Genomic DNA, 21,243 nt, shown 5'->3' with positions numbered 1-21,243 from the left:
CTGCTCCTGTGGATCTACATTCTATATTCAAAGTATACGATGATTAAGTTATCATTATACTTCCATGCAATTACCCCCCCACGTACCCAGAGGTGGTGCACGTGTGTGGAGCCGTCATTGGGGTGATTAGAGAGCGTGCAGACGGAGCAGCAGCCCTCAACTACAAGTGGTGTTTATCTGTGTCTCTTATTTTGGAAATGTTTTGCGGAAATAGTAGCGGAAATGGTGCTAAGGCTAATGGGTCGCCAACATCGCCAACTTGTCTAAAGCGTCGCGAAATCATCTTGTTTTTCTAAGGTGGTATATTTGCTTTTTATTGGGACAGATTGTTTTAGCTTGTAATCCTGTAAAATGTGCCTGTGTCCCGCTTGTATCTCAGCATAAGCGCTGCATACGGCTGTCCACATCGATTACTTAGCTCATACATGCGTTACTTTATTTGTTAAAATCTAAATATACAGCTTGTTTTGTTGCTTTGGCAAGTGTTGGGAAATTTAAATAGTGGTATGACGGTTTTTGAGGATTCTTTCTGAAATCTCAAGTCAACTAGAATGAGATTAGCCTGGTGAAGAGCTTTAGCGTGCGCTTTATGTTGCTAGGCAACTAGACTCTTGCAGGGGCGTCTAGCAAAAAGCCTGTAATTACATTAGTTAATTGTTTTAAACTCTTTGGAGGAGAATAAGCTAGTGAGATACTATTAGTCTATGAAATAAATGTCAATATTGTTAGTTTTTAGGTTTATAATGCAACATTGCACTTGATTTTCACAGAAGGGTGTTTCTGTGCTGGTTTACCAATTAATGACAATTCTGTTTCTCTCCCTCTCTGTAACTTTTAGAGCAAAAAATCAGACTTAAACATGTTGGTTCCAATCTTTACATTGAAACTCAACCATAAGATAAACCCCCGGATGGTGACAGTTGGTAAATTTGATGGTGTTCACCCATGCCTCACAGCAGCCACACAAGCGGGGAAGGTAAACATGGTATTATTGACATGTAATAGCACCACAGGCCTTTTATTCAGCTCAATGATGATGAGCAATGATGTGTACTTCAAAGGTTTTCATCCATAATCCCCACGCTCGTGGACAGAGAACAGCAGGACATCGCCTGAGCCAGAGCGCACAGGACTCTGACGTGTCTCTTCTTAACATCAACCAGGCAGTTACTTGTTTGACAGCTGGAACTTTGAGCCCTAACACTACAGGAGACACACTGTTGGTTGCCTCCCAAACCAACCTGCTGGCCTACGATGTTCATGATAACGCTGATGTTTTCTACAGAGAGGTACGTACCGAGAAACCGCCTGTAAAGGTTGAGGCTGTTACTAATCATGTTTTGTGTGTGTGGCATTACAAGGTGTCTGATGGAGCCAACTCCATTGTCCTGGGGAAACTTGGCGACATCCCTGCACCTCTTGCTATTATTGGAGGAAACTGTGCCCTGCAAGGTTTTGACTTTGAAGGGAATGACCACTTCTGGACAGTAAGTGCAAATATCTGAGGACATATGATACGTTACATTCGTACATATAGCTTTGTTTAAGGGCCCCTTTGTGTACATTTATGAAGTCTTTTGTCCCAGGTGACTGGAGATAATGTCAGATCTCTTGTTCTTTGTGACTTCACTGGAGATGGAAAAAATGAGGCAAGTTCAGTTTTTGCTGTTACTCCGTTTTCTGATCCTAAATTGAATGTTGCCATTTTTTTTTACCCCTGTAGCTCTTAGTTGGATCTGAGGACTTTGACATAAGAGTTTTTAAAGGAGATGAGCTTGTGGCAGAGATGACTGAAAATGAGGTAAACCATTAGAATTGATTGCTTGTAAGTAGAATATCAAACTAATCAACATTATTTGTGTTTCTTTTCAGACCGTAACATCCCTCTGTCATATGCATGACAGTCGATTTGGCTATGCACTAGCGAATGGCACTGTGGGTGTTTACGATCGCAATTCTCGATACTGGAGGATAAAGGCAAGTCATTATTCCCATATATTGTTTGGTTCACATTTTTTCCTTCAGTAAAACATCTTTCCTCTTTCATTACATTATTTGTAATGTTAAATTATCTGTCTTTAGTCCAAGAATCATGCTATGAGCATCCATGCCTTTGATCTGAATGCTGATGGAGTAGTTGAACTCATAACTGGTTGGTCAAATGGAAAGGTCAGTTTTTTTAACTAACACCACACCGTAGCTGGCATAGACTATTGGAAATTGAATGCCAAAAGTTTTTGTTGTTTATGTAGATTGATGCTCGTAGTGACCGCACTGGTGAGGTCATTTTTAAAGACAACTTTTCCTCCTCTGTGGCTGGAGTGGTGGAGGGAGACTACAGGCTTGATGGGCAGATAGAGCTCATCTGTGCCTCCACAGAAGGAGAAGGTGCGCTGTGTGAAATGTCTAACTACAGATCATTTTACATCCTTAACAGTATGAACTTTACAATATGCTATAGTTCGGGGTTACCTGCCTGCAAGTAACGAACAAAAAGGAAATCTTATGGACTCTAGCACTGAGCAGGATCTCGTTAGAGAGCTCAGCCAGCGAAAACAGAATCTCCTTCTCGAACTTCGAAACTATGAAGAAAATGCCAAGGTATTTCGCCTTATTTTTCTTCCAGACTAATGTCTCTAATAGTACTATATTTATTTATATATTTTAAACATTCATTTCAGCCACAGGAGATTATTCAGCTTTGTAGCGCTAATACAACATGATAAATGATAGACTGTGTTGTTGTTGTTGTTTTTGTTGTTGTTGTTGTTGTTGTTGTTTGTAGGGAGTGTCAGAAGCCAAAAGTGATGTGGGTGTGATTCCAGCCAACACTCAGCTTCAGACGGCTCTGTCAGTGCGACCAGCCTCAGATGCTCAGAGGGCCCATGTGGAGCTCAACATTTCAACACCAAACGGTGGCCCTCAGGATATTAAAAAAGTTCAAACGCACACTTCACCTAACACGTTTGTTTCTCTTCTCTTTGCAGAAACTATTATTCGTGCAGTGCTCATTTTTGCGGAGGGGATATTTGAGGGTGAGAGTCACGTGGTCCATCCCAGTGTCCAAAACCTGTCCGGCTGTGTACGAGTTCCTATTGTCCCGCCAAAGGATATCCCTGTGGATCTTCATATTAAAGCCTTTGTGGGAGGAAAGTCAAGGCAAGATTACGAGTTGAACTTGTACATCTTAACTTGTGATTGTGCTGTATAGTTCTGAGCCTCCACATGCGTCTGTCCTCACAGTTCCCAGTTTCATGTGTTTGAAATCACCCGTCAGCTGCCTCGGTTCTCCATGTACGACCTGACTGACGACCCCTCAGCTGCCTCGCCCTCTGGATGGGTGACCTTTAGTATTAATGACCGGCCACAAAGGGTCTGTGTCAAACCTCTTTTGTAACCTTGTTCTTACTCAAAGCAGAAAATGACTTGTTGTTTGTCCTGTGCAGGTTGTGATGTGGCTGAACCAGAACTTCTTGCTTCCAGAGGGAGTCGACAATCCAGATGTGACATTTCATTCTCTGAGGACTGGAGGAGTGTTGTCCATCAGAAAGGCCAGCAACGGACAGGTACTATATATGATATATATATAATAATATATATACATACCCTACTCCACAGTGTGTGTTCGATTTAAGTCCATTTTTTCATTCTTGCAAGTCACTTATCTTTATCTGAATGTTTGCCTTTTTATGTAGCCAAAAAATACAGTACAGTTCACACTTTTTTTGTTTTCATTTTGGATTTTTTAAACATGCATCTTTATTGTGAGTGGATTTGCAAAATTGACTTAAAGAGCGCGTTATAATTGTTTTCCCTCCTAATTTACCCTCTCAAAGTTGTTTTTAGAGTGTTGATTTGTGCATGATTGAGTCATCTTTATTCTCCTGCAATCAAGACGCCATTGCTCCCGTTTAGATAGATTATAACTACATTTATAAGCTTTTATAGATGTTATGATGTAAATTCTGCTACCTGTCTGCTAGTAGGAATGAAATAAATCTGCTCTCAGCCTATAATGCAGACCAAAGCGTAGCTCTCAAGGCTCTCATTTTGTCCTCAGATCACTTTCAAAACTGAGGACATCGACCTGGCAGGGGACCTGGTCCAGTCACTGGCCTCATTCCTGGGGATAGACGAACTATCAGTAGAAGCGGATTTTCCTGGATACTTTGAGGAGCTACGCACTACTCTCACCGAGGTGAAGTTATTTTATTATGCTAATGTTTTCCTCTCTAACCGTGAAGTTAAATGTATATTTCATCAGGTGGATGAGTTCCACTCGGTCCATCAGAAGTTAACTGCAGATATGGCTGACCACTCGAACTACATCAGGACTATGTTGGTACAAGCAGAAGATTCTCGTCTCATGTGTGACATGTACGTTTTTCATAACATACTTTACTTCATTTGCTGATTGGAAAACACACATTACATTCTTGTTCTTGTAACTTACCAGTTCATTAACAAATATAAATTACTATATGAATTACGACAACTTAATGCTGTAATCTTTTTCTAGGACTTTCATGAAGAAGCGTTACAGAGAGTTGTATGATTTAAACAGAGATCTGATAAATGAATATAAGATCCGCTCCAACAATCACAACGCTCTTCTCTCCTGCCTTAAATCTGTAAATCAAGCCATCCAGCGCGCTGGACGACTGCGAGGTAAAACACTCTGGATGTGTAGTAGCTTCATTGTTTAGGATACATCCTTTATTTGTGTGTGTACATTTTGTATCCTTCAGTGGGAAAACCCAAGAACCAAGTGATATCCGCCTGTCGAGATGCTATCAAGAGCAACAATGTCAACGCTCTGTTTAGGATCATGAAAGCTGGAACTGCGTCCTCCTGAGAACGAAAGTCAAGATGTCAACAATCAGTCACTAACTCGTACAAATCTCACATCTCAAATGTTTGGACAAAGACAGGGGGCACAAACAAGAAATTGCCTTAATTTATTCATATTCTCAGAATATAGAAAGAAGAAAGGTGGAAGTGAAACACAGTCGTGCTAATGAACCTAGTTTAAGCAGCAAAAACTGACACTATTTTGTCAGTTTATAAAACATCTCAGGGTTGTTCTGCAGGTAGTGCAGATACTTTATTAGCTTGGTTGGTTTAGTTGGAGCACTAATTTGTACTTCATGACTTTTTACAGCCCGTCCTATATGTCAGGTCGTTCATACACTTGTGTGAATGTCATAGATAAATGTGTTCCAGCTTGTGCTGCACAGTTGTTCTGAGATGTTTGGAGAGTATAATGCTGTGTCAGCAGCACAGGACTGTTTCATCCAGATGACATGGTGATGTTTAGAGGAAGCACATCTGGACAGTCGGTGTGGAGACCCAGGACAGCTGGGACCAGAGACACTGTCTCTGCACAGATGGGACATGTCTTTAGCCAAAGAATCATGTTCTTAGATAGAATGGAGATAGTATTTGTGGAAAATAAAACAAATAAATGATGTTCTAAGTTTTTAGTTGATGGCTCATTTTGTTAATGTTCTTAGTGTTAAAGTGATTTTTTAGATATTCCACCTCCTCTGCTCTCTATATGCTCTACCTATCACAACACAACTGTGGAAATGTCCTCGCCTTCGTCAGAACGGTCTTGAAGCCAAACCAGATCTGATTTCCAGAGTGATCATCCTCGTGCACTCACACGTGTCATGGGCCCTCTCTGCACATGAGTCATTCATCACAGTCACAGAGCTCTGGACCATGCTCTGGACCATGGTCCATGGTCTGGACCATGGTCTGGACTCCACTATAGACTTCTGCACCAATCAGACTTCTGTTATTCACAAACATATTCAACAACATATGTACTGATGGTTCTTTTGCTGACTATGTCCTTGTATAGTTTAACTTCAAACACGTAATGACTGTTTCACTGACGTCACAGTCTCGTTATTGCTGTGTTGGCATCTGGCGCCTTCTGGCCATGTCACGTGGTCAGTTGGCCAGACTACCACGCCGCGTTCAAGAAACATCAGGAACAGACACTCCACACCTACGGCTTTCTTATTTCAACACAGCTTTAACACAGGTTTGACATACATTCATTAAACACGTAACACATCTCATTACTATGCCTTCATTTAATTGGTTTAACGATTGAACAGGATACTCACACTACAGTTTCACCATTTGAATGAAGTCGTATTCTGTTTTCCATGTTTTCCAGCTGCACTTGAACGCGTCTCCAGCAGCGGCGATTTACTGTGGCACATCCATGGGTCAAACCAGATGGCTTTTCACACAAACTTTCTATCGACTCCTCACTTCTTCTAGTTGCAGAGAGTTGTAGAGAGTTTCATGTATTTTCTTTTTTAAATATACACTTTTTTCTTCTTCTTTGATCAAAGTTTGCGTCGTTGTGACCTAAGACGATGGAGCAGAACGCAGGGCTGCAGTTGGCGGTGTGCTGCTGCTGCACTTCAGAAGTTTTCAGATAAAAACACTCCTAAACACGTCTGGTAAGTTTAGATTAAATGGATTGAGACTAGACAGTGCATAATGTGAGTGTAAGACGAGTTGTGCAAGACTTTTAAACGCCTAATTTAGCATCAAATCCGTTTTTTTCTCACCTGAAATGATGCATTTTGGATTCAACTCAAGTGTTTTACCTGAAATCTTATGCTATCTATATTTTCTGCATCTAACTTCTATCATCAGAATCTGGGGACATGATGTTCTCCCATGCCACCACTTTATTTGCAGACACACCCCCTTTGCACATGCATCAGCTTTATCTGTGAAAGTGGGTGCCTTGATAAAGTAATAAAGAAGTCAATAAAGAGTCGTTTTATCACGTGTTCTATCTATATATATGATGCTGTACTTTGTTCTTTTGCTTCCCCTTGTGCTTCAGCCTTTCCCCCCATTGCAAGAGAGAGATCGACCGTCCCATTAGTGACATGGAGGGAGTAAAAAGAAAGAGGGGAGACGTCAGCGCCCTGGACCAGCCTCAGACCTGGTGTGGGTGAAGTCCTGAGCCGTTGACCTCAGTATGGTGCAGATGAAGCGGCTCCTGCGAGTGAAGGGAGATGTTCTGTGCAGTCTGCTGCTCCTGCTGCTCTTCTGTCTGCTGTTCTATGCCCGACAGGTAAATCCTCCTCCTCCCAACAAACAAATAAACAAACGTATCCACTTTGTCCTTCAGATTGACAAAAACCCTCGCGTTGTGCTGTGCTTTGTGTTTGGCTGAAGGTGATATTGTCGTCTGGATGGGACAGACCCCTTTTGAAACTGGAGATGAACAGCTCCACCAGCTCCAGTCGGACTCTTCTGGGGGCCAATGCGTCCAAAGTAAGAAGAAATTCCATTGATTTATTGTTGCAAAAGTTCTTCACGTAATAATAGGGTAATACACGTGTAATACTGTGTAGATGTACTCGTTTGATGTTATCGTGATGAGTAATTCTCTGATTAACACAGCTTTCCGGCTCAAACACACACTTTTTCCCCGTCCACTCCTCCTATTGGTCCGCCTCTGTCCTGCGGACCAATAGGAGGAGTGTAATGTTACCCTATTACATGTGTATAATTGGTCGGCCTCTGTCCTGCTCTGAGTGAGTGACAGCTGGATTTAACCAATCGCAGGGACGTATGGATGAAGTTTGAGGATTCAGAATGAGCTGATTTTGATGCGTTTGAATACAAAATTGCTTTCAGTATTAATTTTCTTAACATCAATAAGGCTAAATCAATTTTAATCATTCTCAGTTCATACTAAAAGGTCAAAGTCAGAACTCTAATCCACAACACATATTTTTACTGACAGAGGATTGGCTGTAGACGTCTCCATTAAAAGCTGATCACAAACGATTAGATATGACAGAATCGTTTTGTTTTTTTTAGTGAACATTTGCAAACCCATAATACAAATAACCAACATCTACTGTATCAGAAGTTGACGCATCAAGATATGTGATTGACCTGATCGTTTCTTTACTCCTCATCGTTTGTCTTTAGCCTGCTCAGAGACTCAAATATGTGAAGCTGGTCACTCCTAAACCTCAGTCCAAGACCAAAACTCCTCAGGCCAAGGCCAAAATCCAGGTCAAAGCAAAAGGGAAATCCAAGTCGCGACGCAAGAATGCAGCGAAACCGACCCGGCCTCCTCTGCCCACTCTGCCCCCGTTCGACTTCGAGGGCTACCTGAAAGCAAAAGACAACCGAAACTTCAGCCTCCTCATCGACCAGCCCGACAAATGCCTCGTCAACGATGGCCAACGGGTGCTGCACTTGCTCATCGCCGTCAAATCTGTCGTGGCAGATTTCGACAAGCGCCAGGTACGATTTTATCCTGTGAAAAGATGTGCGGAAAAGCTTGAAAACAAATTAAAACGCTGCGTTATTTTTTTGTCAGGTCGTGCGTCGGACCTGGGGGAGAGAAGGGAGCTTCCCGAATGGGGTGACCATACGCACGGTGTTCCTGCTGGGTGTCCCGAGGAACAGGAGCGCCCTGCCGCTATGGGACAGGCTCCTGGCATATGAGAGCCAGAGCTTTAAGGACATTCTGCTGTGGGACTTCGACGACACCTTTTTCAACTTGACGCTGAAGGAAACACACTTTTTGACGTGGGTCGACAGCAGCTGTGCCCACATCAAGTAAGTGCGAATATGTCGAGTCAGCAGCTGTTTCAGATACTTTAATGGACTTGTAACTGTATTATATTTGCAATAGACGATAAATAAGGCCAATAGTAAAGTAAACGCTTAACCGAGATCAGTTAAAGCTAGTTAAATTTTGTCACTTTGTGTTTATTTGTTCAATAGTAGTGTTTCGTGTACAATCTCAATATGTACCTTTATTTGTTCAATAGTAGTGTTTTGTGTTCAATAGTAGTGTTTCGTGTACAATCTCAGTATGTACCTTTATGTGTTCAATAGTAGTGTTTCGTGTACAATCTCAGTATGTATCTTTATGTGTTCAATAGTAGTGTTTTGTGTACAATCTCAGTATGTACCTTTATGTGTTCAATAGTAGTGTTTCGTGTACAATCTCAGTATGTACCTTTATGTGTTCAATAGTAGTGTTTCGTGTACAATCTCAGTATGTACCTTTATGTGTTCAATAGTAGTGTTTCGTGTACAATCTCAGTATGTACCTTTATGTGTTCAATAGTAGTGTTTCGTGTACAATCTCAGTATGTACCTTTATGTGTTCAATAGTAGTGTTTCGTGTACAATCTCAGTATGTACCTTTATGTGTTCAATAGTAGTGTTTCGTGTACAATCTCAGTATGTACCTTTATGTGTTCAATAGTAGTGTTTCGTGTACAATCTCAGTATGTACCTTTATGTGTTCAATAGTAGTGTTTTGTGTACAATCTCAATATGTACCTTTATGTGTTCAATAGTAGTGTTTCGTGTACAATCTCAGTATGTACCTTTATGTGTTCTACAGGTTCATCTTCAAGGGTGATGCTGACGTTTATGTGAATATTGAGAACATACTGGAGTTGCTGGAGGGGCAGGAGCCAGAGCAGGACCTGTTCGTCGGTGATATTATCGTGAATGCCAGACCCATCCGCCGGCGCAGTTCGAAGTACTTTGTGCCAGAGTTTGTGTACGGCGGCGGCTTGTATCCCTCTTACGCTGGAGGAGGAGGATTTGTCATGTCTGGGTTCACAGCTCGGAGACTTAGTTTGGCCTGTCAACAGGTACTGACGTTAAATATACCTGATAAAGCATTTAATTATTCACTTTTACCCATGTTGAAGTTTAAGGCAAGGCAAGTTTATTTGTAGAGCACATTTCATACACAAGGCAATTCAAAGTGCTTCACACAGCAGGAAAAATGCATTCAAATCACAAAGAAATGACAGAAACAGAAATACAATAAAATTAACTAAATACAAAATTAAAATAAAAAACACCTAGCCAAATCCAAATTTATCGGACCACATTGGCAGGGATTCCAGACACTCCTTCCCATATTTATTTCACCCTGGAGAGACAAAGAGACCACGAGAATGGACTGTTTAGCAAGCTTTATTCGTGAGTTATTTGGCGCTCAGACCCCGGCGGAAGACGTTGCAATCATGGGCACTCCATGATCTATTTGTATTAGATGTCTCCCCCCGGAGCCTGGAGACTGGTGGTGGTAGATGTGAAGAGAAGGTAGAGGATGAGGGGAATGTAGAGGAGGAGCTGGGGAGGTGGTGGGTCGCAGTACGGTTTGAGCGGCCGAGCCATCTGCCTGAGGGCTTAAATGTGACCGCCTGGTGCTGATTGGGAGCGGGGAGGAGTCACTTGAGAGCGTTGATTGTGGATGAGGAGCGGGTGCGAGGGCCATGGTACAGACGCCCCCTGACCTTTCACCCTCCTTCTTTGGCCAGGAAAAACTGCAGAACCTCTTTGGGATAAGCGCAGAAACCTGGGAGAGTCCATGGTGAAGTGAGGGATCTGACTCTCACAGACGGACAGGCCACGCCCGCTTGAGTGCGATGATGGCGCTGGGGAGAGGGGTCCTTCCATGGTGGCCTTGATGTAGATGGATGGAGTTAGGGCTTCCAGGCTGAATTTACGCAGGCTTCATTTGACATTGCAGCATGACAGGTGTCTCCGGTGATGGACACATCACTTTTAGATTGATTTGTTCCCGCTTTCTGCAAACTGGACACGTCTGTGCTGAGCGTATGTTTCAAATGTTTACAGTTCTTCACATAATCATACACAGGTTTCTTTTCATCATCGGTCCATAACAAAGCTCCATGATACTGTTTTTTCTGTCCTATAGGTGGAGCTGTTTCCCATCGACGATGTCTTTTTGGGGATGTGTCTCAAGCAGATCGGAGTCAAACCCTCCCGGCACCAGGGCTTCCGGACGTTCGGAATCCCGCGTCCCTCCGCCGCGCCGAACCTCCAAACGTTCGACCCGTGTTTCTACCGCGAGCTGATGGTGGTCCACAGCCTGAGCGTCCCGCAGATATGGCTGATGTGGAACCTGCTGCACGACCCCGACGTGAGCTGCCACAACAGAGCCAGAGCCACCTCCAAACCCTTTTCATGGAGGTTTGTGAACAAGGCCCAAAGGACGGCGGAGGCGGACTACGCGGATACGCAGGTGTTTGTCACGCACTAGTGGAGTCCAGCCCTTTCCACTAAAACACTATTCGCCGCGAACAAATACAATGTGGCCGAGTGAGGGCTGGATTAGGTCTGAAGGACAAAGAAAAGTCCAGTAGATTGGAAATTGTACCCACCTCCTGAAGTTGATTTTTGTAACTAAAATATCTGTGAATGTGACGAATGTGACACATGTGTTATGTTCAAAATCTACAGTTTGAGAAGAATGTTGCTGTTACTTCAGTTTTGGTTTACTCGTGAAGGCGGAACTTTATATTTTGCACTCATCACATTGTATTGTGCAATTGTCAACAGTGGATTCAAACAAAGGAGTGGTTAGTTGGCTGAGCCCTGAATGTTGTTATGAAGTATATGTTATAGCGACTTATAACTGGATATTCTTTTCATGCACAGACGTTCCCTTTGATTATGTATTTGCATTATTATGTATTGATATGATTCTTTACAATGACCATTTACGCTCAGAAAATGATTTGTTCCCTGTTCAGGACTGAATCCAAATAAGAACCAGCTGTTGAGTGAAAACCAGTGTTTACAAAGAAGGACATTTAAACTTTGGTGAATGTGAAACAAAATGTTGCAATGAAAATCAGCACATTATTGTATTATCTTTTGAATCCATGTTTTATTTGCTGTCATATTACACACAAAATGACATTTGTTGATGAACCTTGAGCTCATCTGTATTTAAATGTTTGGTTGGACTGAAGATGGCGCTGCCACCTCGACACCATTAGAAGGTTTGACCTCTGAGCCTGTGTCTTCTCTCATTGCACTAATGTAGCCACTTCCTCTGTAGCACTTCATGCTAAATAATTATGTAACATACACAAAGTTATTCAATTCAAAATGTAAAATGCCACATTGCACTGGATTTCACAAGTTTTAACTAAGTATAACTGTCCCATTTCCAGAAACAGGATTAAAATATATATACGGCCACAGAAATAGTCTGGAGAGTAAGGAACAACAGAACATGAAGCAAGAAGAAACATTAATATGATACAAGGCATTAACATGATCTTATCATTACACCAAACTAAAGCTGTCCCAATACAAACACCAGTCACTCGTCTCATTCACTGACAGCCACACTTGTTTTTCAGCTTCAGACAGTAGAAAAACAAGGGTATGATATGGTCACCTGAGTTTGGGGCGATATTATTCACTACCCACCACTCTCCCTTTCTCCTGAAACACACATTGCATCACCGCAGCACTCATGCCCTGGGCTGAGTCACATGGGACAAACGTTTCTTAGTGCTTGTCCCCTGTGGGGTTAAATGTAAGTCTGAGGCTCATTTCTGAGCATGCTAGCCCAAATAACTCATTGGTGATCATGTTTAGAATATAGGATTATTTTTCTTATAAAGAAAACATTCGAGAGCTTATCAAAATAGCCAAAAGCTATGAAGCTGCATTCCCATTACTGCATGCTTATGCTTTGTTTTAGGTAAATACTTGGCGGCCCAGGGCTCCAGAAACAATCGATTATAAAATCACAGTGAGCCTTTGAGGGTGAAAAGCAACGGAACCACCTTCACAGCCCCTTTTCAAAAGTTCAACTCAGTGCTCTTCTTTTGCAGCTAACAAACAATGTACAGAAGAAAACTGCAGCTAGGACATCAAGAGCTAACTCTGCTTGTGACACGCACATACAGTACAAACACTGTACAACAATGCTGTTCACATGCATTCTCATCATGATTGCTTTTTACAGAGGACAGAGAAAGACAGGCTCGGTGGGAGATGAGGCACAATGTTCAACAATTTAGTGTTTGTTCTCACGTGTTTACCTGCATTTAAAGCATGTTCTTATTTCATTGTAGTCGTAATAACTGCCAGAAACACAATCTCACATTATTAAAGCCACAACCTAATCACATGTGAGTCAAGGAGGTGAAGCACATGACTCCAGCACACGTTCCATTCGCAACATCACAGCTCAACCCAAGTCAGGAGCATTTGGTTCCAAGTTCAAGCAGCCAATGTTTTGAGGCTCAGATATGAAGTCTACAGTAGCAGTGTAAATGGCTCTGATGCCAGTCTTGCAAATGTCTTTCCCAATTAACCAATTAAACTGGAGGAGTCAAAGCTCAGGTCAAGAAGCCTCTATCGACAGGTCAGCAGATCAGGAGCACACAATTATTTACAAGAAATGTACATTATGGTGTCACACAAGAGCCCATAAACAAAACCCATTTAGTTCTAGACTTTTTTTCCCGTTTCTGTTGTAAACGTTGCTGTAGACTCACATATTTCATACGTGGGCTCTGATATACACCTTGGAGCATTTACATGTACAATAGAAAAGTAAGACCTGTACCTAAGCAGAATTTAAGCAGTTAAGGGAAAAGGGAAAGAGATGGCGTGATGAAGCAATGGCCGATGTTTTGAAAAATAAAATGTGATGTACAAAGCCACATGTATCTCGGGCAGTGATGATCCATGACGTTTAATCACATGAATGAACAGAACAGACACAGAACACTCGATAAGAGGGAAGGTGAAGACATGCACTCGTCATACAACTCACACACAGTAACAGACCAATGAAGTCATCCTGAAATATCTTTGGCTGTAGCGATTGGCAATTGGACAAACAAAGAAGATGAGAGCTGGACTGCAACACAACCGAAAGTGCATGTGGGAAATGTGGAACACTGAGGACAAAACTGTGGCTCTCATCTACAAAACAGAACAGAACACATTTTACCATGTAGACACGACCATTTCTAAGGATATGACGTAATCGAGTAAAAGTGTGCTTTAGTGCAAATGTAAATGCGTTTTTTAAAAGTTTAAAATGACAAAAATGGAAATGCTCATAGTATGAAACAGTAATTGTAGGTCCTCACAAAAGCACAAGGACGGACTCGAGTAACGGAACTGGATGTAACTTGTGCTTGTGGATTATCTCTCATTCTGCCAACTTCATGTGTTTTCTGTTCATCCGTGCAGTTTACAGAACAGATGAACCGTGTCGTGTCTTTTTACTGAACCTAATGTATACATTGCGTGTTTAGCTTATGCGTTTTGTGGGTGAGCGAAGAACCAGAGCAGTGACAGTCCAGAGCAACAAACTGGAGCTGCGTTTGCTCTGGGCTCCACATCGCCTCACACTGGACAAAAGTGGTTTCAGTCGGACTACACTTCTTACTCTCCCACGACCCTGAGTGCGCGGTTATGCTCCTACAAAATAAAATACTGTTGCATCCGGTGTAGGGCTGAATGGCTGCTTTGACGTGGGCTGGTCTGGACTCTTGTAGCTGAAATGTGACAAGGTTGAGGCAGGAAGACGGACGGTACAAGCGTTATCTGGCAGTATTTGTAGATGTTTGCTTCAAAACTAGAATAAATCTATGCTCTTGTGATTGAATGCTGGTTGAGCCACAGTGCTATATCTGGTGGCCGTCTTCGACAAGAACGTGACAGGATTTCCGCGCCGCAGCAGTTGAATACTTCCGCTAAACAATAAGATGAGGATCTTCCGCAGGTTTTCCAGGGCATATCAAAAGCTGGGCAGGAGCGTGAGGCCTTACCATACTTTTGTGTTTGCGCGGCGGCCAATGAGAATCGACAGGCGTGGCTTGAATTAAAATCTGCTTGGTTAAAAGTCTGTCAAGGGTTTAAATGTCATCAGTGGGAGCTACTGCTGGAGCCGGGCCGGGGTTGACTGGTGCTCCGCGGCGCTCCGTACAGTGTGACCGACGCTATGTGGTTGTTCTGCATCACCTGCGGAGTCAAAGAACACCGTTGTGAGACTGGACTGGTGCTTTGAGGGAAAGAGAGAGTGTTTTTAAAAGGCGTGACCTCGAAGATCATCCTCTGCAGTCCGAAACAGAAGGTGGAGCCGAACGGATTGGTGTTGTTTGCTGATGAAGACCTGCCAAAACATTGCATTGTTCAGTGTTCAGTGCCTTTTTAATGCCATCCTACTGCAGATGATGGAAATGACTCTTTATACACTTGACTTACCTGTGGAGCACAACAGGTTTTTCCATGGGATGTTCCAACAGTTCTTGAATCTGATCCCACTGAAACATTTAGAGACATTTAAACGCTTTTGGGAGAACATTTCCGATCTTTTTTTAATTTTTAAATCGTGTGTGATGTCTACGGGGGCAGTGACTGACCTTGGTGTAAGTGGTCAAGATGCAGTCCTCAGTCTGAGAGTCAGTTCCCTCTGAAATACAAAAAGGCCCATTAGAAAAGTTAAGACACATTGTTTTGTTGAACTGGGCTTTAGTATATTTTTAAACTTAACTCACCTTTTTTGATGACTATTGGAATCTTAAAGTCACATCGATGATATCTAAATCAGCCAAAATAAACAGGTCATTGCTGTAATCGCTGTACAAGAGATACATTATTTGACATGTTACGTCAATCAATACTCACATGTTGAAATTGTAGTGTCCAGGAAAATTTGTATGCAGAACGAACTTTTTCACCAGGTGAGAAGTGGAATCAAACAGGATATCCTGAAACAGAGGAAAGACCCAGCTCTATCTCTGTCCCACAGCAGGTGAGGAAAGAGCAGCTCCTCCACCAGCCACAACTGGTGGAGAAGATAGTGACGCCAGTGGTCACACCAACAAGATAACAAATAAGATAATCCTTTATTGTCCACACATGGGAAAATTTCATACATACAAATGAACCGTGCGGTGCAGCTTTTAACATCAGGACTAGGGGCAATTTGCAGGTGCATCGGACTTGAAACTATTAATAAATTTGTAAAGGATTTGTCAAGTTTGCATGGTTGATGTGGTTTGTACTTGGATTGTGAACATAGCGACTGGACTCTGTTGGTGTGTCTTGTGCCCATTGCTCGTCCAAACAAGAATTTCTCCATGAGGAAACAATAAAGGCCACCTTGAATCCGTCTTTTAAATGACTGGAAAATAAATCCTAATCCTAAAATCGCACAATAGTTCATAGTGTTTGAAAAAACCCATGTGAACCGTAATCTAGGTTGTGAATCACTGCTTGAATCTTCAGATAACGAAAAAGAATTACACATTGGTTTAGGGTGACTACACAAGTTAAAATATAAAAGAAAAAACAGAAAACAAAACAAGGAATAGAGAGGAATTACATACCACTCCGAGGGTAAAGTAGTTGAAGAAGTAGTCATTACATTTTGAAGGAACCTGCTTATGAGGGGACGGGGAGTGGATCTTCATCTGAAAAAAAAAATCCCACAAGTTTTTTAGAAAAAAGGAAATGATTTGCAAAATCAACACAAATCTTTGTACCTTGTCTTCAGATTTATAGAAGACTTTGTGTGGTGAGCCCAGGGCCCCCAACACATCCTGACAAGAATCACCAAAAGAGATGCTCCTCTCTATACAGCGCACTTTAGAGTCTGCCATCACCCCAGGTCCACAGCCTGAGCACACGGACACAACAACCATCAGCCATGCTAAAGATATGAAGATCAATCATATTCATACATTCCAAACATCAAAAAGTGTTTACAGGCAGAAGCACAGCAACAAAAGTGGTTTTCTGTCCTCACTAAAGTCCACAGGTTTTAAAAATGACAACGTGCACGTGAATGTACAATATTGTGACATTGTGGGTGAGATTTAGCATCCATTTCTCCAGTGGCACAGATATATGTCACCTGCAGTGAGGAGGCGGAGTTTCAGCCCCAGGGGCCCGACCTGGTCTCGCACCACATCCACACACTCTGCATAGATGTTACCAAAGAAACAGGCCAATGGCATCACTGGTGCTCTGGAGACACAACACAGATGGTTTTAGCGCTCAAGACTGAATAAATGAGGTTATTTATAACCTTGCCTTAGATTTTTTAAAATGTATATATACACTAGTCCTATATTTTTTTTAATTACATAAAAAAAAAAAAAAATGATATACATAATAAACAAAAATGTAAACTGCGAGAAAATTACTTAAGGCTTTAAGTAATTGGGCAGAAAAAGATGTGATTGTGTGTGTTCCACCTTGTTTGTGTGTTATACCTCGTTTCCTGCAGGTTGTTGCCTGTATAGATGTGCATTCTTTTCACCATGGCCCCATGTGGAATCTGTAGAGATTAAACACAACTTCAAATTAGGCACAAAAACCTGTGGTACGGGACGAGATGATGTTTAGTCTTCAGTTTTATATCCAAACAAACCGGTCAATCTTTTCACCATAATTTAAGTCGTATGTTTTGACATTTTATGCAATTTTTTGCTCAGAACCTTCCTCTCTTAATCATAGAAAATACAATTTGAGTGATGGAATTGAGCAAAAATAATTATTAAGATACTGAGAAGCCTAAAGTAAATCAACTGAAGATGACATGGCTCCACAAACAGTATTTGACATAAACAAGATAACGACGAATCAATTTAGCATTAACGGTTGAACAGATGGCAAAGAAGACATTTTATGGCATTTTAGTGCAGTCTGCTTGTTTAAAAATACATGAACTGAGCAGACGGTCTGTGAGCACTTCACCCTGCCATGTTTTCAAAGGTCTAGAAGTGATGAATGAAAATATGCCCTACAGAATGTGTTTATAAACTCAATGCTCTGAACACTTAAAAAACAATAACTGCAGATGGAGCATTTCCAAAAGTACTTGCTTCGGTAAGAATTTAGTGACACATGCTGAATCTGCAGTGGGTTTTAAACAACGTGAGACTTTGCATAACCACATAATTCATAATGGGAGATAATGAAAAGATAACCTAAGCATTTTTGACCTAACACTTCTCACCACATAAACAAATCTAAAATGGGCTAACCTCATATTTGGGAGCTTCATTCCATGAGTCCAGTTGAAAAGAGAAGGACAAACCACGGAAGTTGAGATGGAACAATTGCTCCACAGCATTGTAAACTGTAATGTGAAAAATACACTTCAGAACAACAATGTGAGAGAACACATCAATGCAGTGGACCCACATATCAGGTTTACAAGAGAAGACGCTAAGGAGAATCGCTTGGCCTTTCTTGATTGTTCCACGATCAGAGGAGAGGACGGGAAACTCCAAATAGAAGTATATAGGAAACCTACACACACGGACCAGTATCTGCTCTTTGGTTCCAACCACCCACTACAGCACAAGCTGGGGGTGATCAGAACCTTACAACACAGAGCTCAAGGTGTGCCCACCAGCTCAGAGGGCAAGAAGAAAGAGGAAAAACATGTCCGAAATGCCCTCTCAGCCTGTGGTTACCCCGCTTGGGCTCTCAACAGAGTGAAGAGAACCAAGAAGCAGGACAAAAGGGAAACTGAACAGAGAAGGAAGGGTGTTTCTATCCCTTATGTGTCTGGCCTGTCGGAAAAACTGCAGAGAATTTTTAGACAACACGAAGTCCCTGTTTATTTTAAATCAGGAAACACTTTAAGACAAAAACTGGTTCACCCAAAGGACAAGTTGCCGACTCAAAAACAGAGCAATGTAGTTTATTCGATCCAATGCAGTGAAGAAAGTTGTAAAGAACGTTACATAGGTGAGACGAAACAGCCTCTACACAAGAGGCTTTATCAGCACAGAAGAAATACAAGTTCAGGACCTCAGAGTGCCGTGCATCTCCATCTTGAAGGCTCTAATCACTCGTTTGAAGACGGTGAGGTGAAGGTTTTAAGCAGGGAGAAAAGATGGTTTGAAAGAGGAGTCAAGGAAGCTATTTTTGTTAAAAAAGAAAGACCTTCTTTAAACAGAAATGGAGGGCTAAGGTTTAATCTTCCTGTTATTTATAATGGTATACTGAACCCCTGGAAAGGTAGAGGACCAGGACAAGGACATTCGGATGCTAATCAGGTACTCAGGGTGGTTGAGCCAGGGTCTCACAAAGACAAAGAGGATTCTAATAGCCCATTAAGATTCTGAATAGGCTAGCTCGGTAGATACAAGGGGGGAGTTTCTGTTGAAACAAACAAGTCTTTCTACTTCAGGAAGGCTCCTCCCAATGGGCGGGTCTTACCACAGAACAGTATTAATATCGGAGTTCTCGATCTAAATTCTTTTATTGACAATGACTCTTGGATGAGAGTCGAAACGTCTATTTTTTCTAACTGAGTCCAGATGACTACAACTGAAGCTTTTTCTACTATACAACAATGTGAGAGGTTTTTGTGACAGGTAATGATCTGTAATTTACCTCCAGGATGTGTAGCTCCAAACGACTGGTCTATTTGCTCTATTGTTGGAGCAATGGCTTGAGAGTTGAAATGTACCCCACTGAAATACATAACAGAACATTAACTTTACCATTTATAAACACAGAGCTGCATTAGCTAAGAACAACATATATTAAGTTAGGAAGACATATATGACACCAGTGTGCAGATTGTTGTCATCAGAAACGATCTAACTCTAATTATTATAATGTAGTGTCATAACTATATTTGTCTAATATTATTGTTTGATTTAGAATTGATTGATTTGTGTTGCATTTCTTATTGCACATATACATCTAAAACATTATTACATACCAGTATTTTAACTTGACTTTGCTAAGGTCGTACACTTCAATGACCTGTGAAAAAAATCAAGCGTCACAACAGTGAGGATGAAGTAGTGTTTGTGTCTTCAATCACAGGAAAGGAACCAGAACTCATTTCACATATAAACGTAGCCAATGTTTTACAATCGCAGACAGGTTAAAGCGCATTAAAATTGCCGACTGCATTGGCGTTTTATAAAGTTAACATTCTTTAGTGGCTGGATAATGTGTCCTTCATTTGTACCTTGAGTCTTTGATTTGTGGCATCAAACAGTAGTTTAATTCCATCCTGAGTCAAGCTGAGTATAAGGTCATGACTAAGTGGAAGCTGCAGAGAGATAGCACACAAAGAAATGAACAAAGGCGCAGCAGCATTCACAATAACAGTCTGCATAATGGTCTCACCTGTTCACTGTAGAGCACCTGGACATTTTTAATGATGCGGCAGTGTTTCTGGAGAATTGAGATGGCCTGGGCCAATGGCATCCCTTTGAACGCGTTTGTCAAATGAATAAAATAGACAAAGACAACGCATTAAATATCTATATACCGTTCATTTAAAAAAAATATGTCAGTAAAACTTACCTAAGGCAAATTCCCATTGTTCATTTCCAAGTGATCTCTCAGGGACCACCTCCAGGTCCAGCATTGGCAAGTAGTGCTGCAGCTGACACACTTCAGGACACAATGGGACCCAGTGAGGGATCCTCTTCTATAACCTGTTTGTTCACGATCCACCTCGCCTGACAACCACTTATTTCATATCACAAGTCACTTACTTCAACTATTCCAACGTGAAGACTGTACTCAAACTATCACTGCAGTGACTTTATCACATGCCATGTACTCCAGACACTGCAGACAGCACTGATAAGATGATGCACGTGAAACAAACAGAAGAACCAACAATAACACTGGACTTGTCAAATACAACACGTGACACGTCGCTGCAAACAGACCGCACATAAGCAAGTGTCGCAATCTGTGAGCCTGACACGCGCACGAGGCCAGCTGTCCCTTGACCTGCGGCCACTTTGTGTCATTAAACTGAAAACATCAACACAGACAAACAGAATCAATAATTGGTCGAAAGAAAACAATCGTCAATGTTTTATAAGTTCCTCCTCCGCTGCGCTGTTACACTGTTCCGCATTAATACATTAAGTAACAGTGTTTTTGATCATTGTTTTTGCACAGTTTCTCTGTGAGAATGTAGCGGTTACGAAAGCCACAAAGATGACAACAAGACTCCTTGAGCTATGAGCTAACGTTGGCTAGTGCCTGTCGCTGAAGAAAGTTACAACATACGATACGTATTTATTACAGGCACACGGGAAATACACTATGCAGTCAAGGCAAATAACATATTGCGTTTGCACCGGCACAATAAGGACAATAGACGTCCACTCAGTCGTCGGCTGTTTATCGAGGTTCAAGCTTAATGCTAGCAATTGTCGCTAATGCGCCAAATGTTTGTCGTTGCCAAGAAATATCAACCTTGTTGCTTCTAAATCGTCGTGAGGCAAATCTCCACCGTGTCCTTTGTGTGATTTTTAAGAGTCCTCTGTGACAGCAGCAGATCAGAGCCACACAGAGCTCAAACAACAGCAACTTCAGGCATCAACAACAGCAGCAGCACGATCAGCTGATACTTCTACTTCCGCT

The 21,243-nt window shown here is 41.8% G+C and overlaps 3 protein-coding genes across 4 annotated transcripts in view; 2 read left to right on the top strand and 1 right to left on the bottom strand.

Annotated features, from left to right (window-relative positions):
- The window catches only part of LOC140349563 (phagosome assembly factor 1-like), a 36,481-nt gene extending 15,238 nt beyond the window's left edge, over positions 1-21,243 (bottom strand). The window contains exons 1-17 of one of the 2 annotated variants that reach the window (XM_072435948.1): positions 21,076-21,240; positions 20,164-20,253; positions 19,984-20,066; positions 19,823-19,906; positions 19,568-19,611; positions 19,234-19,313; positions 17,871-17,965; positions 17,097-17,161; positions 16,736-16,848; positions 16,365-16,498; positions 16,209-16,292; positions 15,505-15,587; positions 15,375-15,418; positions 15,240-15,289; positions 15,082-15,140; positions 14,917-14,989; positions 11,701-14,838 (exon numbers count right to left, since the gene is read on the bottom strand). In XM_072435948.1, coding sequence (XP_072292049.1) covers positions 14,743-14,838; positions 14,917-14,989; positions 15,082-15,140; positions 15,240-15,289; positions 15,375-15,418; positions 15,505-15,587; positions 16,209-16,292; positions 16,365-16,498; positions 16,736-16,848; positions 17,097-17,161; positions 17,871-17,965; positions 19,234-19,313; positions 19,568-19,611; positions 19,823-19,906; positions 19,984-20,066; positions 20,164-20,227 — 1,251 coding nt within the window. In that variant the 5' untranslated portion in view covers positions 20,228-20,253; positions 21,076-21,240 and the 3' untranslated portion in view covers positions 11,701-14,742. Of the gene's footprint in view, positions 1-11,700; positions 14,839-14,916; positions 14,990-15,081; positions 15,141-15,239; positions 15,290-15,374; positions 15,419-15,504; positions 15,588-16,208; positions 16,293-16,364; positions 16,499-16,735; positions 16,849-17,096; positions 17,162-17,870; positions 17,966-19,233; positions 19,314-19,567; positions 19,612-19,822; positions 19,907-19,983; positions 20,067-20,163 lie in introns of those variants that run through there. The other variant, XR_011924542.1, reaches the window with a different exon arrangement.
- Positions 183-5,366, top strand: bbs2 (Bardet-Biedl syndrome 2). Its single transcript, XM_072435434.1, has 19 exons — positions 183-297; positions 839-976; positions 1,062-1,289; positions 1,362-1,487; positions 1,587-1,649; positions 1,724-1,801; positions 1,873-1,977; positions 2,083-2,169; positions 2,253-2,388; positions 2,462-2,601; positions 2,786-2,915; positions 2,988-3,171; positions 3,244-3,373; positions 3,447-3,566; positions 4,061-4,198; positions 4,265-4,377; positions 4,520-4,668; positions 4,749-5,140; positions 5,179-5,366. Exons 2-18 carry the CDS (start codon positions 860-862, stop codon positions 4,853-4,855), a joined length of 2,151 nt encoding a protein of 716 aa, XP_072291535.1. The 5' UTR covers positions 183-297; positions 839-859; the 3' UTR covers positions 4,856-5,140; positions 5,179-5,366.
- Positions 6,898-11,130, top strand: LOC140349562 (UDP-GlcNAc:betaGal beta-1,3-N-acetylglucosaminyltransferase 9-like). The gene is made up of 6 exons (XM_072435947.1): positions 6,898-7,111; positions 7,216-7,314; positions 7,981-8,301; positions 8,378-8,619; positions 9,419-9,674; positions 10,754-11,130. The coding sequence occupies exons 1-6, from the start codon at positions 7,016-7,018 to the stop codon at positions 11,096-11,098; spliced, it is 1,359 nt and encodes a 452-aa protein (XP_072292048.1). The 5' UTR covers positions 6,898-7,015; the 3' UTR covers positions 11,099-11,130.

Source organism: Eucyclogobius newberryi, unplaced genomic scaffold, assembly GCF_026437365.1.
Source record: "Eucyclogobius newberryi isolate DKJ021-1_F unplaced genomic scaffold, fEucNew1.0.hap1 SCAF_7, whole genome shotgun sequence".
Lineage (NCBI taxonomy): Eukaryota > Metazoa > Chordata > Actinopteri > Gobiiformes > Gobiidae > Eucyclogobius > Eucyclogobius newberryi.
This window is presented reverse-complemented; position numbering and strand designations above follow the sequence as displayed.